Source organism: Equus przewalskii, chromosome 14, assembly GCF_037783145.1.
Source record: "Equus przewalskii isolate Varuska chromosome 14, EquPr2, whole genome shotgun sequence".
NCBI classification, from domain to species: Eukaryota; Metazoa; Chordata; class Mammalia; order Perissodactyla; family Equidae; genus Equus; species Equus przewalskii.
The window spans coordinates 17,127,345-17,144,711 of NC_091844.1; the positions used below are offsets into that span (position 1 = coordinate 17,127,345).

General features: G+C 45.6%; 1 protein-coding gene across 2 annotated transcripts in view; it reads right to left on the bottom strand.

Moving 5' to 3' along the window:
• Positions 1–7,921: 7,921 nt before the first annotated feature.
• SMYD1 (SET and MYND domain containing 1) overlaps positions 7,922–17,367 on the bottom strand; it is a 44,075-nt gene continuing 34,629 nt past the window's right edge. For both annotated transcript variants that reach the window (XM_070573676.1, XM_008518657.2), the window contains 4 exons: positions 16,726–16,818; positions 14,446–14,609; positions 13,293–13,461; positions 7,922–11,962 (listed from right to left, as the gene is read on the bottom strand). In XM_070573676.1, the coding sequence (XP_070429777.1) occupies positions 11,804–11,962; positions 13,293–13,461; positions 14,446–14,609; positions 16,726–16,818 (585 nt within the window). In that variant the 3' untranslated portion in view covers positions 7,922–11,803. The remainder of the gene's footprint in view (positions 11,963–13,292; positions 13,462–14,445; positions 14,610–16,725; positions 16,819–17,367) is intronic.

A 17,367-nucleotide genomic window follows, 5' to 3' on the forward strand; every position in this document is an offset into this window, starting at 1 on the left:
GGACTCCTCTGAACCGCACTTTATCCCAGGCTCTGGGAGCTGTTTTTGGTTGAGCTGCATCTCCCCAAAATTCACATGTCAAAGTCCTAAGCCTCAGAACCTTGGACTGTGAACTTATTTTGAAATAAAGTCATTGCAGATGTAATTACTTAAGTTAAAATGAGGTCATAGTGGAGCAGGCTGGGATCCTAATCCAATATGGCTGGTGTCCTCATAAAAAGGTGAAATTTGGGTACATGGAGACACACACAGGGGCACGCCATGTGAAGACTGAAGTTACGCTGCCACGAGCCAAGGAACCGGCAGAAGCTAGGAGAGAGACCTGGTACAGATCCTCCCCGACCTCTGTTCAGAGGAAGGATGGCCCTGCCATCACCGTGATCTCAGACTTCTGGCCTCCAGAATAGTGAGATAATAAATTTCTGTTGTTTAAGCCACCCAGTTGGTGGCACTTTGTTATGCCAGCCCCAGGAAACTCATACAGTGCTCATTCCTCATGTCTGAAGAGCTGCCAAGCGTGGGCATTTCTTCCTTCATCATATCTTTCAGCTCCCTGGTCTGTGCCCAGCCCACAGAAAGCTCTCAACGGAGATGCCTTACTAAGTGAATGAACCTGTCACATTTCCCACCTCCTCTCTTCTCACTTCTGGAGTTGAAACTCCATTACTTGTCACTTGGATTGTTTCACAGGCCACTTTGGCATCTCCCTGCCTCTCTCTCTCTTACCTGCAAACCTCCACCCCAGTGGCAATCATCCTCCTTAAACACGGCACTGATCATAACGCTTCCTAGTTCATTGCCTGGCACGTAAGAGTCAAACTCCTAAACCTGCATTCAAATCTCTACATCAGGGGCCAGTAAACTTTTTCTATAAAAGGCCAGAGAGTAAATATTTCAGCTTTGTGAGCCACCCAGCCTCTGTCACAACTCCCCAGTTCTTTTTTTTTTCTATTGAGATAACATTGGTTTATAACGTTATATAAATTTCAGGTGTACATCATTATATTTTGATTCCTGTGTAAAATATAAATTTCAGGACACTTCCCCAATTCTGCTGTTGTCGCACGGAAGCAGCCACAGATGGTACACAATCAAATGGGCGTGGCTGTGTCCCAATAAAACTTTATTTGTGGACATTGATATCTGAAATTTATATCATTTTCATATGTCATAAAATATTCTTCTTCTTTTGATTTTTTTTCAATTTTTTTTTTTTTTTTGAGGAAGATTAGCCCTGAGCTAACATCTGCCGCCAATCCTCCTCTTTTTGCGGAGGAAGACTGGTCCTGAGCTAACATCCGTGCCCATCTTCCCCTACTTTATATGTGAGACGTCTGCCACAGCATGACTTGCCAAGCAGTGCCATGTCCACACCCGGGATTCAAACCAGCAAACTCCGGGTCACCGAAGCAGAATGTGTGAACCTAACTGCTGCGCCACCAGGCTGGCCTGCTTTTTTTTCAACCTTTAAACATGGAAAACCATTCTTAGCTTTCACACTGTACAGAAACAAGTGGCAGCCAGATCTGACTTGTGGACCATAGGTTGCCGACCCTTGCTTGAGCACAGTCTGTCCCACCTTACCTAGGTTCACAGCCTTTCCTATAATAAACATTCCAATCAAACTAAACAACCTCTGGTTCCCCTCACTATTTAAGCGCCACCTCCTTCAAGAAGGCTTTCTAGATTGCACAGCTCAGAGCACTCTTTCCTTCTCTCTGGCATTTTATGTGCACCAGTCTCTTGGAATGCAGGCTTCCTGCCTTGCACGATATTTTCTCCATACATTTGTCCTCCTTCTCCCACATGGATTGGAGTCCTGGGGAAAAAAGGGAGACCATAATTTGGGGAAATGAGGCAGACTTAAGGAGAGAGCTTCAGAGCTTCAGTAAGAACTGAGAGTTGGGAGATACAGAAAAAACCACCACCACAACCACCAGTAGCACACTACAATATGCCATTCACAAAACTAAATTCCAGATGAATTAAAAAGCTAAATGAATAAATGTGAAATATTAGAAATAGATATTGTGGGGGACTGGAATTGGCCACCCCAAGATATGTCTCTTTGGCATGAGGATTATTTTGGGCTGGTTACTTTTAAAAAACTGCAGACAGGAAAGACACTCTGAAAGGTAGAATTTACTTCCCCTTTGTTAAGAGACATTTACATTATAAAGGAAATCTCCATCTGTAAAGGTGTCTCCCTCTCTGTACCAGGAAGGAGGGATGACCTTATCTCTAGAAACTCTTAATCAATGCAGAAGGCAGGGAGTTAAATCTGCATAATAACCTGACCCTTGTTTACTGTACTTGTCTGGTAATCTCCCATAACTGACTCCCCCCACCCCCAACATCCTCCTTTGTCTTTGACTGAAGACGATATTTAAGGTGGTGGCTTCAGCCATTTTGACGAGTTGCTCAGGTTTCCTGAGCCTCTCCCACGTATACATGTTATAAAGCTTTGTTTAATTTTCTCCTGTTATTCTGTCTCATGTGAATTTAATTCGTTCTCTGGCCAGAAGAACCCAGAGAGGGTAGAGGAAATGTCTTCCTCCCCTACAATATGATGGTGGATAAATAGCCTAAAGTTTAAAAGACCTTCTTAGACAAGAGCAAAAACCATGAAGGAAAAGATTAATTCATTTTACTACTTCAAAAATTTAAAGTTTTATATGAAAAAAGACTCTGTAAATGCACTTTCAACAAAAAGCAACAATGTGGGAGAAAATATTTGTGTCTCACACAACAAAGGTTAGTAGACAGAATATAAAAACCTCCCTCAAATCAATCAGAAGACCAATAAGTCAATGGAAAGGTGGGTTGAGGACATTTTTAGGGAATTCATTAGAATTCCCATGAAATATACTTAGTCTCATGGAAATCAGGGAGGAGGGATATAAAATGAGATGTTTTAGAAATAAAACTAGTGAAAAGTAAAAAGATGGATAACATTCAGTGTTTGCAAGGATGTGATGAATGGCTCTCCCATTGGTGGTAGAGATATAAACTAGTACAGCCCATTTGGAGCACCATTTAACAGTATCCATTAATATTTTCAAAGTGAATTCCCTAACACCTACCAATGCCACTGCTGTATTTCTCCCTAGAGAATCATTTATACACATACACATATACAGCGTATAAAAGGCACAACAGCCAAAAACTGGAAACAAATGCCCATCAGTAAAAAGGGCTTAGACAAACTGTGGTACAGCCATCCTCTGAAATAACCTATGAAAGATTAAATAAACAAGGTAGATCTTTAAGAACTGTCATAGAACTCTCTCTAAGACAAAGCCTTTTTTTTTTCTAAAAATGCAAGTTTCAGAACAATATCAATAATATCATTCATGTAAATTTTGTTACAACATGGAACAAAATTATCTATTTATAGCGATATGCATACATGTATGTGACCATGCACAGTTGGAACACTAGATAACAGCCATTACCCCTGGGATGGGGACAGGAATTGGGTGGAAAGTCAAGAGAGCTTTTTGCATTATTTATACTGTTTGAATCTTTTCCAAGGAACTAATTTTGTGGAACTTTTTTCTTTTAATGAGCAATGAATATTTTTAAAAGTAGATTATTTAAAATAAAAATATTGGGCTTGAAGACATGGCTGTAGTAAATCAATCCATGATTTTTCAATAGTTTTCTCATCTGTGAAATAGGTGATACAATACCTTCTCTTGTGGCTTTTCTAAGGATCCCATGAAATAATGCAAGTGCCATTCAAATGAAGCATATCATTACTGCCACTCAGATTCCTCAGGGAACTGCAGTTGGGTTTGACATTCAGATGTTTAGCAGAAACCCTGTGATGCCAGAACCTCTGTGAGCAGATGGAGAGGCACAGAGAGGAGAAGAGGTTTGCTCAGGACCACCCAGCTGATAAATGGGGGAACTGAGGCCCTTTGACTCTCAAGCCACAGGTGGAAGAAAGTAGTAGAAACAAGCCTCTAGGGACCTGACAAAATTCCCAAAGCCTCTTCTTAACTGGGAACAACTCTGGGTTTGGGAGGGGATTGTTTGTAGGTTTCTGCCTGAAAAGGAGAATTCATTTTAAATGCTGAATTTGGATTGTGTACAGGTGCCCAGAGAACTTTGGGTCTGAAGCCTGCTTTAAATAAATTGAATAAACAGCTGTTGACAGCATCAGCTATTTTTACCTGGACCCCTCTTCCCTCCTGACCTTTCCTCCTCCTCGCCACCTGTCCTGTGAGCACCCCACTAACAGAGGGTGCTCCTTCCCTGTGAGAGTCGATTGATTTGTAAAGAGTCAGTTTTTGGAGTCTATAGTCACAAAAAAAGGAAACATTGCTGGGTGTTTTTTTCTTTTTTAACTGATTCCCATTAGCGTAAAGAAAGCGATTTTTTTTAAGGGGGTATCTAATTTAGTCTATATTCAATCTTGGGAACACTTTTTCTGTATATACTAGAGACATGTTGACCATCCCATGATTTCCTAGTATTTCTTCCTAGAAAAACATAGAGACATAGGATTAAATGTGTCTTCTCCACACAGCCTGGCCTCATTCAGCCAAATCAAGGCTGGGCAGTGTTAAGCTCGGAGGAGACAATGATCCTCGGGAGACTGGCTGTCTAGGGAGGAGACTAACCCATAATCCATAACGGCAACCTCACTCTTCTGTCTTCCCATCTGCTGCCGGTGCCTCGCATTGGCTGAACAAGCAAGCAGAGGTCAGCCTTTCTGGGCACAGAGCAGGGCAGAGACAGGTGGAGAGGGGATGTAGGGGGTAGATGGAGATAAGCTAGCACAATGGGAACTCCGTTAGTTGCAAGTGAGAGAAACCCACTTAAACTGGTTTGGGCCATAATTAAAGGGGGGAATATGTGGCTCACTGATTCATGTAACTGGAAAGAACAGGTGAATTCAAAGCCTTACAACAATGTCATCAATACTTCTCTCTCCTTATCAACTTCCTTTTCTCCCACAATGCCAGCTATGTTCTCTCAGAATTTCCCAAAGATCAGGGAGCAAGAATACCAGCACCTCCGGGGTCACAAATTGAGAGCTTGTATTTGCAGAGAAGAGCAGGAACTCCTCCTTCTCCAGTTCAGAGGGCCCTGGCACAGGTCTGATTGCCTAGCTGGGGTCACATGCTGTGGTGTGCTGGAGGCAGCTGGCACCAACTCCCAACTCAACATACAGCTTGGTAGCTTGACATTGCCCATGGTGGGAGTATTTATACCCGGGAAATCAGCAAATGTTACAAATCAAGGGTGTTCTCTACATTGTTGTTAAATATTTACCAGCACACCATTGACTCAGGGTGCATTGATGACTCACTCAGGTGTGTCAGGAAATGCTGTGCCGTGGTACGTCAGGCTGGGTCCTGAACTGATCTGTCCTAAGTAGCCCCCTAAGAACTTCGTGGTACACAGGAGGGTCTCTAGAGGAGGAGTTGGTACTCTTATCAGAATCTGGGAGATGCTGGCCTGAAAAGACAACCTACAGAAGCCCATTACAGGGGGTGAAGGAGAGGGAAGCATCTAAGATAATATCCCAGATATTGGACAACTAGGTGGATGGTGAGATGGGGAGCAGAGGTCTGGAGGGAAATGATGAGCTCAGGTGTAAACGGGTTGAGTATGAAGTGCCTACCATCAGGAGTAAGGCAAAATCCTTCCCCTTAGGAAACATATACTCTAATGAGACAGGCAGTGAATAAAGTGCAAAGAACCGTCCTACAAGGCCAAATGTGAGCGCCACCGAAGGACACAAACCACATATCTGGAATTCTATCTGCCGATTCAAACTGTAGTTCCCAGCACTTCCCCAGCTCTTTGTTATACTCAGGAAGGTGCCGGGTCTACAAAGGGGTTCTACACATACCACCTGCCCAGGACACGTGAGCAGAAGGGAAGGAGTGAAGACAGGGCTGTGGTTGACTAAGTGAGAACTTACAAACCCTGTCTCGGTGAAGTGGGAAGAAAAGAAGGCAAACTGGACATGGCTGTTAGTGTGACGTATGGGAAAATTCATTCTCCTGGAGCCTGGAAATCAGGATTCAAGGCCCAAGTCTACTGTTCAGAGCCTTGTAGTTGTGCCTGCATGACTAGACTGAGGGCTTGATAGCAAGTCTGCTGTGGTAGGCTGAAGGATGGCCTCCAAAGATGCCCACGTGCTGACCCCTGGACCTGTGAATACGTTACTGTCCATGGTAAAAGGGATTTTGCAGATGTGATTAAGGTAAGGACCTTGATTTGAGAAGATTGTCCTGGATTATCCTGGTAGGCCCAATGGAATCACAAGGCAGGAGTGATGTGATTGTTAACTGGGGGTCACAAACCAAGAACAGTGGGCATTCTAGAAGAAGTTTTCAGAAGCAGGAAGAAGCAAGAAAGAAACTCTTCTCCTAGAGCCTCCAGAAGGAACCCGGGTCTGCCGACACCTTGATTTTAGCCCTGTGAGACCCATTTTGGATTTCTGACCTCCAGAACTATAAAATAATAAATCTGTGTTGTTTGAAGCCACTAGGTGTATGGTAATTTGTTACAGCAACAATAGGCAACAAACACAACTCTTAAAGACATCTGGGAAACTGCAGCACTGTGCCTGGACCAGAAGGTTCTCAGAGCAAGCCACGCAAGGCTGGGGAGGCCGAGGCTGATAATGAGGACTGTGTTCATGCCAGAGTTAGTGGACCCAAACAGTGGCCTGCGGTCATGCCGCATACTGTGCTTCTCTGAGACTGATGAGGTCCTCCTGGGCAATGTGAGACTGGGCAATGTGTACGTAATGCTCAGCCAGGAGGGGACAAGAGAGCTTCCAGAAGGGCTGTTTGTCTTCACACATTGGATGTTATCATCCACAACTGTGCACACCTTGGTCCAAAAGCTTGGACTCTGACTGCCCTCAGAAACATGCTATTCTCTCTGCTGTTTGCCCCAACTATATGGATTCCCTTCTGCCTCCTTTAGAGAAGCAAACCTTGAGCAAATCGCCCAGGCAGTGGCTATATCTGGCCTTTAATACATGCGGCTGTCAATACATGGGTGGTGCGGTGGGCAAGTGGCTTAGTCTGAAGGGTAGTAATCAGAGGCCTTGGCCTTGTTTGGCATGGCCATGAGGGGTAGAGGTCTTAGAACACAGATTTCACCCCAGTTTACATAAAGATTTCTTTGATCAGCTTTCTAAGTATCTGTTCTGTTACTCCCATGTAGCAAATCCTATTTTTATAGATTGACAACCCTACGGATTAATGTATTCTTCTAAAGTTAAGCCAAGTGTCTTGGCGTAAATATTCCCACCGTGGCTAATGTCAAGCTATTCATGTGATGTTGATAAATGCAGAGTTGGGAAGAGTTGTGCACAGTTGGCTCTCCTGAGCCGGTGAGAGCTGGCATACACACCACTGCTTGTCTCTACCCTTCGCTTCACTTTTTGATTAGGAGAAGGACCACCCCAACAGAAGCATGGTTGGAATGCTCATGGAGCACTTCCGATGGGCCAGGCACTGCTCTAAGTGCTTTACCTTTAAAAAATCTAATTCTCATAGCAACTCTACATGATAGGTAGAAATGAGGAAACTGAGGCAAGGGTGAAATAACCAGTCCAAGGTCATTCGGCTAATTTTAGGAGCACTGAGATATGAACTTAAACAATTTGTCTCAGTGTCCATAATTTTTAAAACTGTACTAAAGTGCTCTCTAACACTGCACTAATAGAGTAGCCAGTAGCCACACTGGCTATTTAAATTGAAATTAAATAAAATTAAAAATTCAGTTCCTTACTCATAGTGGACTGATTTCAAGTGCCCAATGGTCACATGTCACTAGTGCGTACTATACTGGACAACACAGATATAACACATTTCCATTATCATAGAAAGTTCTATTAGACAGCACCATTCTAAAGAGATTGTCAGAAAGAAAGAAGCCACACATATTTTCTTGGAAACACAGAGAATTTAATGGCCTTTGTTGACTGCTGTAACATAAAAACTCAAAATACACAGTTACAGGTCTTTTCTGTTCTGAGATAAGCAAATTCATTCACTTTTTCATTCATTCGTTCAACACACATTATCTGAGCACCTGCTAAGTTCCAGGACCTGTGCCAGGTTCTGGGGATAGAAAGATGGACGAAGGGCCAGAGCTCCTGCCCTCCAGGAGCTCACAATCTGGTGGAGGAGGCAGACAAGTAAAAGGGCAATTCAAAGGCCATGAGGAGAGTGTTATGATGGGGCTTCAAGAGTAAGACGAGGACTCAGACAGGCAGCCAGCTGAATCTAAGGCACTCAGGGAGGGCTTCACGGAAGCAGTGATTTCCAAACGGGATGTTGAAAGATGATTAGGAGTCGGCAATTTGCAGGCATTTTAAGTAGAATGTTTTGAAATTCAAAGAGAGGCACAGGAGAACATGGGTCACTCAGGGACCGGTAAGTGAGTGGGTTTGACTAAAGCGTAGGCTACAATAGAGACTTGAGAAGCAACTAGAGCAGAAGTCAGGAGTTCTCAGCTGGTGTGCTGAGCAGGAACAGATGGAGGGGGAGGGAGAAAGGAAAGAGAAAGCGTTTCACTTTGTACATGCTGAGTTTGGTGTCGCTGCAGATTGTTCGAGAGGGTGTGTGGGGCAAGAACTCAAGAGCAAGGTCGGGGAATACAAATTTAAAAATAACAGCCTCAAGGGGTGATTAAATAAAGGGCCTGGCTGAGCTCATGCAGGGAGTGTGTGCAGAGAGAGATGAGAATGAACCAAGAGTGACTGGAAGAAATAAACCAACTCCAGGAAATGCCAACCTACGAGGGCAGGCAGAGAAACAGGGCCAGAGAAGAAGACTGAGAAACCACATCAGAGGATCATCACAAGGAAGTGGTGTCCCAGAAATCAAGGGCTGGGACTGTCAACTGACGCAGAAAAGCCAAACAACACAAGGACTGAAAAGTATCCAGTAGAGTTGACCTTGGTAAGAGCCATTTTAGCGACGCTCAGAAGGCCAGCGTTCAGTGGGTTCAGGAAGAAATGGAAAGTGAAGAAAGGCAAGTAACAACTTTGAGAGACAAATCATTTAAAAAGAAACACAGCTGTGAAGATTACAATCAAAGAGTCTCCAGCAAGTTTATTGACTGCATTGAAGAAGCCAGTGGACAGAGAAATGTCAAGGATCCAGGGTGGAGAATGAATAATGGGTAAAGCAAGGCCCTGAGGATATAGGAGGGGAAGGGCTCCAGAGCACAGGTGGTGAGTTTAGCTTTGGAGGAGGAGAGGGGCTCCTGTTCCATTGGTGTGAGAAGGAGGGGAGGCAAGGATGAGCACAGACGCAACATGCTCTGAAGGCTGGTGCCATGCGTGGAAGAGGAAATTGAGGGAATCCCATGTTCTGGCTTCTATACTCTCCATAAAGTAGGAGATGAGGTTCTGCTGAAAGCAAAAGACTCAAAGACAGAAGTGAAGGCCTGAAATAGCTCCTGGGAAAAAGGGCAAGACTCAATGAGAGGCACATGAAGCACCTCCGGGCTGTACCCAAAGGCCAGCTGAGTGTCCATAGAGGGAGGGTCCACAGGGGGAGTCCATAGAGGGGCCTGTGTTCAGAGAGGTGCTGTCTTCCCTTTCTGTACTCAGCACCTCCAGATGCAGCAGAGGAAAAACAAGACAGGTGAATTAACCCAGGGTTGGGAGTCTGCCAGGCAGGGAGAGAGAGAGTGGGCAAAAAGGAAGGAAGGCTGACAAACTGAGGAGGAGGGTGAGACTCTAAAGTATACAGGGGCCATATAGTAATTTGGGTTGGAGAAAAGGGACAGAGGTGAAAAGGTGGAAACAATGACCAGAAAGTTAGCCTTCAAAGATGGAGAAATAATGAGTGATGAGTGTCCAGGGTGTGGCCAGGAGAGAGTTAATGGAGAAAATGGAAAGGCACCTGGAATTGAGTAAGTAAAGAGTATGTGAAGCAAGAGAATTAGATGATTCATGTAAGTAGACTTCAAAAACACCAAATTTGAGGGAGAGGGGAGAAAAAACAAGATCGTGAATATGGAGGAATGACCAGTGATTGGCAGACAACAGTGACAAAGAAGGGAAGAGGGTTTGGGGGAAGGCTATATACGAGGGTATAAGAACGATCATTTCAATGTGCCAGTTGGATCCCTGGGAGAAGGCTGGTGCCATGTCTCGGCCTGTAGTTTGGGGGCTTGGAAGACCTGAAGACCTGTCGGTCTACTTGTCGGTCTTCCTGTGAAATCTTCTAGAGAAGCAAATATCCTCAAAGAAGAGCCAAATGCCAGGTGCAAGTATTTTGCAAAGAGGTGGCACGTTTGCAGAGTTTTTGGACAAAGTTTTTGGCACATTTGCAGAGCCACTGGACACGTTCACAGGGATGCAGTGGGTTATTCTGATGATAAAAGGGGGAGAATGCTCTAGGCAGAGATGAAAATATGGGGCCTTGGTGGGATCACTTGACTTCAAGATGTTAGCTAGAGCTCTGGGGTCAAGAGTGGCCCCTGGTGGTAAAGAAAACTTTGTGACACTCCCCCAAATGGAGAGCTTTGCTCCAGGATCCCCCAAAACACTGGTGAGAAGCTTGGGATCCCAGAAGACAACAGGACAACCAGACTGGTTGATTACCAAGACCCTCACTTTTGGATGGAAACCATAGCAGGTTTCAGGCCATGAGAGCAAGTTGGTCACACACCAAATGGATCCTAACGTAGGTGTGCAGAGTCCAGATTAGATGTCCCCTCTGGTGAGAAGAGCAGAGGCCCCAGGGCACAGACAGTGAAAGAAATTAAGCAAGGGAAGTCATAATTATTCATTACTAAGAATAGAGATTTACTGGGGGCCAATGATGAAGTCTAAGCTACTAAGACCCCCAGGCACGTGTAACCAAATAAAACGCCCAAAGGCCAATTCTGCTGGACCTGTGGTAATCAGGTATGCGTGATTCCAAGTTTCTCCCTCAGCTTCACCCTGAAAAGACTTGTTCAATCCTAGTAGGCCAATAGCCAGAAAAATCTCAGATATTGTCCAAGTAGCCCCCACATCACAGGGAACCACAAGGCTTGGCAGTGAGCGTGGGGAAAGGAGACATTCTCTCTCTGTGTTCTAGAAGTCGTTTCAGAATAATACTTGGAACCTAGACTTTAAACTGAGTCCTCACCTCTTTCTGCATATTCACCATTCTGAAGAGGTTTCAGTTCTCTGAGTAGAACCTAAACGGCCCAAACACAGCCCCTTCTTCATAACTCCACGCTAACCTGAGGGAAATGGACATCACCCATCCTTGTCAGCCAAATCCTATTTCAGACCAAGGGTGAGACCAGGAGCTGCAGAGACACCTACACAGATGGGTGAGCAGCCACCCAAGGCTCCAGGCACCTGCCACTCTCAGCTCAGATGTCATCTCCTCCATGAGACGCTCCACTGCACATACACACACACACAAACACACACACACAAGACACACACCCTCCACTGCATCCCCTCTCTCCGTATAGTTTACCATTGCATTTATTATAACACTGTGCTTTAAGTGTTTATGTCTTTCCTCCCCAGCCACATTTGGAGCTTCTTTATCTCTAGGGCCTACAGCCCAAATAAACATTTGTAGGGTGAGTTAGGCTGGGCTGGCCTGGGCTGGGATAGAGTTAAATTGAACTGAACCAAATTGAAATAAACCAAAATGACACTGAGGAACACAGAACAGTATCTTCCCACAGCAACAAGGTTGAGTGTTACTCTGACTTCCTCATCAAGGGTCTCCCCAGAAGCCCACCACTCCAGAATGTTTTCCCATTCCCCAGCCACAGCGCCCCTCCCCCACCAGGCAGGTCCTCACTGCTTCTTATGGAACAGAGCTGGGGCTGGCTCATTGCTGGGCTCGGCCATGACCTGCATGGGCTGGTTGTTCAGGGCGGCCTCACGCATCTTGTGGTACATGAACTCGTTCTGGCGGAACATGCGCAGCTCCATCTCTGTCTGCACCCGCATGGCCTGTGGGATGCATATACACCATAAACAGTGATGACAAGCCCCCAGGACATGTTGGTCCCTGACCTAGCTTGGCCCTTTTGGAAAGGGCAGACAAATGGCCCTTTTGGAAAGGGAATAAATGATGCCCAGTCACCAAGATTCAACTGTACCCCTTTAGAGGATACACACTCACAAACATATATGCGCTCACACACAGACACACACTCTGTCACACACACACACTCATCCCCTGGGGGCCTAATGTCCTGGAAGGGGGCTCAGTTTTTTAGGAGAGGGAGTGAGACCCCTGAGAAAGTAGCTTGAAGGATTGTTCTCAGCAGAGAATGTTCTCAGGAACTGCCAAGTGGGTACCTGGATTTGAACGCTGCCTCCTGCACTGAAGTCTCACCTAAGGTCGTGGGACCTTAGTAGGCAAGTGACTTAATCCCTTCAGCCCTCAGTTTTCCCACAAGTGAAATGGATGAGATTCCTTTGTACTTCACGATGGGCTGTGAAGATTATAGTGTGTGACCCGTAGAAAAGCCCTCATTCTCCCATACGTCCATTCAAGAAATATTTATCATGGGCCAGACATTATTGAGGGGCTGAGGGTACAGAGAGAATAAGATGACAAAGACTCTGCCTTCGACAAGCTTAATATACTAGATATACAGTTAGTCTTCTCATACATTTTATGACACCAAAGTCTGTCCTCTTTCCCTCTCCTACACTGCCTGAGGATAGTCCTTTGACCTCGGTCACTCTTAAATGAGCCAGCCCTTTAAAGCACAAAGGAAACCAGCAGCCATTAAGAGCTGGCCATTTACCAGGCACTGTTCTAAGTGCTATTCGCCCTTTAACTTACTGAACCCTCGTCACAACCCTATCCTTCTTTTCCATTTTGCTGATGAGGAGACTGAGGCCCATACATTCAATGTTTGCAGTCACACAGCTAGAAAGTGGTGAAGCTGGAATTCAGTCCCGACAGCCTGATTCCAGAGCCTGTGCTCCCCAACTCTACTCTATGTAGCACAGTTTCTAATGTACCTGGCTGCACACATGGGGGCACACGCCATTGTTTAGGTTTTCTCAGTCCAAGCTTGGAGTATCTCAGGTCCAAGTCTCAGCTTTGTCATCCGCTCACTAGGTGACTATGGACAGATTACTCCTCTTCCCTGGGCCTCAGTTTCTTCATATGTAAAACAAGGAGAGCGGGCTAAAGCAGTTCTGAGTTCCCTTCTGGTCTAGCTGGCAATCGATGGACCTTCCAAAAGCAGAGCCCAGAACTCAGCTCTCATCCTCAGAGAGCTCCAGACCAGGCAGAGAGGCCCAGACCTGAGATGCCACTTGCCTCTAAGTCCTTGGTGATTGGGTGGGAGGGTCCATGTGTCACCAGGAGAATGGCGTAGGCTTTGCAAATCATCCCATGCCCCACCTCTATGTTACCAGCATGCCAGTTGGTCAGCCCTGCGCGCATCACAGCCATGCCCAGCTGGGCATTGTTGGGATGGTACAGCTTCCTGTAGGGGCATAACAAATGATCTCAATACAATCCCATCCTTCCTTATATCTGCACAGAATTTGATAACTTACAAAGTACCCTCATTGATTAAGTCCATCTGCTCTCCCACCAGTGCCGTGAGGCATCTGCAGCCCATCGAGGGGGGAATGAGGCACAGAGAGGTGGGGTGAGTTGCCAAACGCCCCACACAGTGAGGCTGTGAGAGCTGAGATTCTGACCTAGAACACTGAGCCAAGTCCTTTCGGGGAAAAGGGGGCAGGACTGCACTCTGAACTCGAGTACAGGAAGCTGGGAGCCCCCAGGAGCATCCAGCCCTCTCCCTGGAAATCAATAGGAAATTCAGGGGGAGAAAAGAAACTTGACTGTTCTTGGGACAGAATTGTATTTTCACCTCCTTGGCATCCTCCAAACAGAGCTACCTTTTAGCAGGTTGTACAGGTTTACCACATTTTGCTTATAAGGACCATCCTCTCAAAAACATGAACCTTCTTGTGCCAACTTACTCATTTGGCCAGAAATGCAAATTCACATGCCACTTGGACAGAGAAGGCAAGAGGAAAGGCAAGGGCACTGCATTTTACAATTTACAAGCAAGGATGGCTGACATCTCTCTCTTTTTTTTTTAATAATAAAAGAAAGCTCACAGGATTGCCTGTGTTGATTGTTAGGGGAGGAAACCTTTTCAAGTATTTAAAATCGAGCTTGATTTAGCTTTAAGGAATTAAAAAGCAGAAGATGTCACCCAAGTGATAGATGAGCTAGAGGATTTGAGAAAGATCAGGGAGGACAAACAGGTTTCATCTCGAGTACCAACTCCAATTATTTGGTCATTACTGCTTGAGCACTATGGTGAAAAGGAGCATGATTGATACTGACACCTGCTGTGGGTGCAGAAAGGAGAGGCAGCAACATGTGTGCCGTCTGTTATATATACATAGACACATTTCTGGGAGACTATCTGAGACCCAGAATCGTCACCTACATATAGCCATCCACCATCTTCCTGGCATAGTATGAGGCCTCCTCAAAGGCCTGAAGGTAGGAGAGGACCTCCGAAACAATGCTCAGTATCCGCAGCATGTAGAGGTTGGTGTCAGCAAACACTGGCTCCTGCTTCTGCAGGCACTCCCGGCATAATTTCACAACCTAGAGGAGACACAGGCCCTGTCCATTACCATTGCACCAGAGCACGTGCTTAATTCCCATGTGGGAGCATCACAACGACATTGGACACTCATTCTTTTAAGGTTGAGGAAATCGCTGACAAAGGTGGGAAAGCACCTGTTTATGATTTAATAGCAAAATGGTCCTATTTGACTAAGATGTAGGGATAGACAGGGAGATACGGCTGACAAGGAAGACCGAGGAGTTTTCATACATAAGTCAGTAGGTAACAGGGAGTTATGAAAGATATATAGATATAGATATAGGTGTAGATACTCTCACAACAATGCAATGAGATAGGTACTACTCATATTCCCATTTTATCAGATGAGGAGCCTGAAGCCCAGAGAGGGTAAGTGGTTTGTCGTGTGACACAGGTAGTGAGCAATGGAGCAAGGATTCAAACCAAGCAGTCGAGCTTTATCTTCATCTCCATTCCTGTGATTCTCCACCCTGGCTGTGCCTTGGGATCACCTGGAGGCCTTTTTAAAAACACCCATATCTGGACCATACCCCAGACCAATTGAAACCAACTATCTCGGGGAGGGACCTTGGCATCTGTAATCTGTATATGCCCCTGGGTGGTCCTTATGCACCGTGAGGTTGGACAATCATACCCTAATAGAAGTTTGCAAGATGGATTGACAGAGAGGGAGGCCCCCAGGAGGCTGGGAGACCCCCCAGGAGGGTGCCACATTGGTCCTGGTGAGGAGTAAGATGGGCCTGACCCCGATCAGCTTGGAGTCAGGCTTTTCCGACTGATTCATGTGTAGACATAGGCTTAGGTTGCATCCTACAAAGTCAGAGGGTCTCTAGATTTCAGTTGTTCATTGTTCTCCTCTTCTTCCCTTCTTGCTGCTGTCATGGGAGAAATATCACACAATTCTATCCATTTCAAATGAATGGAAACTAATTTTGCCCTGAGACTCTCCCAAAAGCCCATGAGGCGATTGGGGAGGGGTGTGGCAAAATGTAGCTTGGCAATCAATCCATTCTGAAGACAACTTTCTTAAACCCCTACACCTGGCCCTGTTCCTACACCTGACGAGTTCTAATGGAAAACAGGAGAAATGAAGAGGAGGAGAGAAGCCAAAAGATTAGAAACAGCAGAGCCCTCCTGATTGCTCCAGCTCCTACCTAGTGCCTCTGACATATGTTTTCCCTACTGTACAATAACACTTTGTTCATGTGACTGTCTCCCCCCACCGACAGAACTCCTAGGAGGCAAGGAGCACGTCTTGTCTTGGTCACCCAAGTAAGGGCTCAAAAATGTGCAATGAGTGAATGAATAAAGGAGGAGAATGAAGATAAGGGAAACGCAGACAGAAATGAACAGAAATTAATCTCCCACATTACCATGCCCTAGGGGCATCCAAACCCAGCTACACGTCTGAGCTGTTTAAAGAGCTTGGGGAAAAAATACTGATTCATGGTCCCTGTAGTCTGCTTCAGATTGGATGAATCACATTTCAGGGGGTGAGACACAGAAATCTGTCTTTCTAACAGGCTGCCTAGGTAAATTCGATGAAAGTGCTCTGCAGGTCAGTGTTTGGCAGTAGGTCTCAACTTAGGGTGCATATTGAAACCAGTTGAGAGCTTTAAAAATCCTGATGTCGGTCCCAAGAGATTCTGATGAAATTGTCCTGGGGCAGGGTCTGAGCGTCAGAATTTTTCAATGATTCTAGTGTACAGCCAGTTGAGAACTCCTAGTGCTTCGAGAGCCAGGGTTGAATGCTCAGTTAGCAGAGCTTGGAAACTGTGGCCATGACATGCGTTTGACTCTAGGTAAGCAAGCAACTCACTGCCATGTCCAGTCATCTATCTCTGATGCCAACCTGAGATATCACAGATCCCCCAGGGACATTTGTCAGGCTGCCTGTGCCCTCCACAGACCCAGTTTCAGTGGATTGAACATACCCCCAAGAGGTGCTAAAGGCTTAAGGGCAAGAAGAGTCATGGTTTCAACCAAGGGACATCTTCCAGAAAAACAACCTGCTTGGTAGCCTCCCCATCTTCACCCCAGGCCATTTCTCTCCCTTACTAGAGAAACTTTCTGCCCTCCTCCCCACTTCCATCCCCTAGAAAAATGAATTCTTACCTCATGGTACAAACCCTCAGTTCGAGCCTTGTCAATTTTTTCCAGTGTATCCTTGGAGAATTGTACTACCTCCTTCACCACATCCTGAGAGGGCTGGGAAAGGGAGGGACATTGAGTCAGAGATCCCTGCATGAGACAACCCATTGCATCTTTGAATTGCTGCCATCTTTCACATTCATTGTGGTGCAGGATCAGTGTCTTCCTCATTCTGAATGTTTCATTTCTGTAAATGCTACTGAAGATCCCTATCACTTTTCCAGCTCCCTCGTCATGCTCTGACTCATGTTGTGTTTTCCCTGACCGAGCCCCAGAGCCTTGCTGCCAGCCAGTCATCCCCACCCTGTGCTCATGCCCAGGCTTTTGGACCCCAGTGCAGAATCTGACACTGATCCCTGTTGTATTTTCTCTGGCACTTTGGATTCTCATTCTATCACCCAAAATATTTTCCATTCTTCCTCTTTACTTCAAGTCAACCACATATTCTATAGACATGCCCTTGCATTTTCATCTTCACTCAAGTCATTGATTTAAATACCGGCCAGGACAGAGCTGAGGACAGAGGTTTAGGGCTTGACCAAAAACTCAAGTTTGCCATTGGAGTTCATTAAAGAGTTCCCTTGTGGCTATGGGCATGCAAACCCT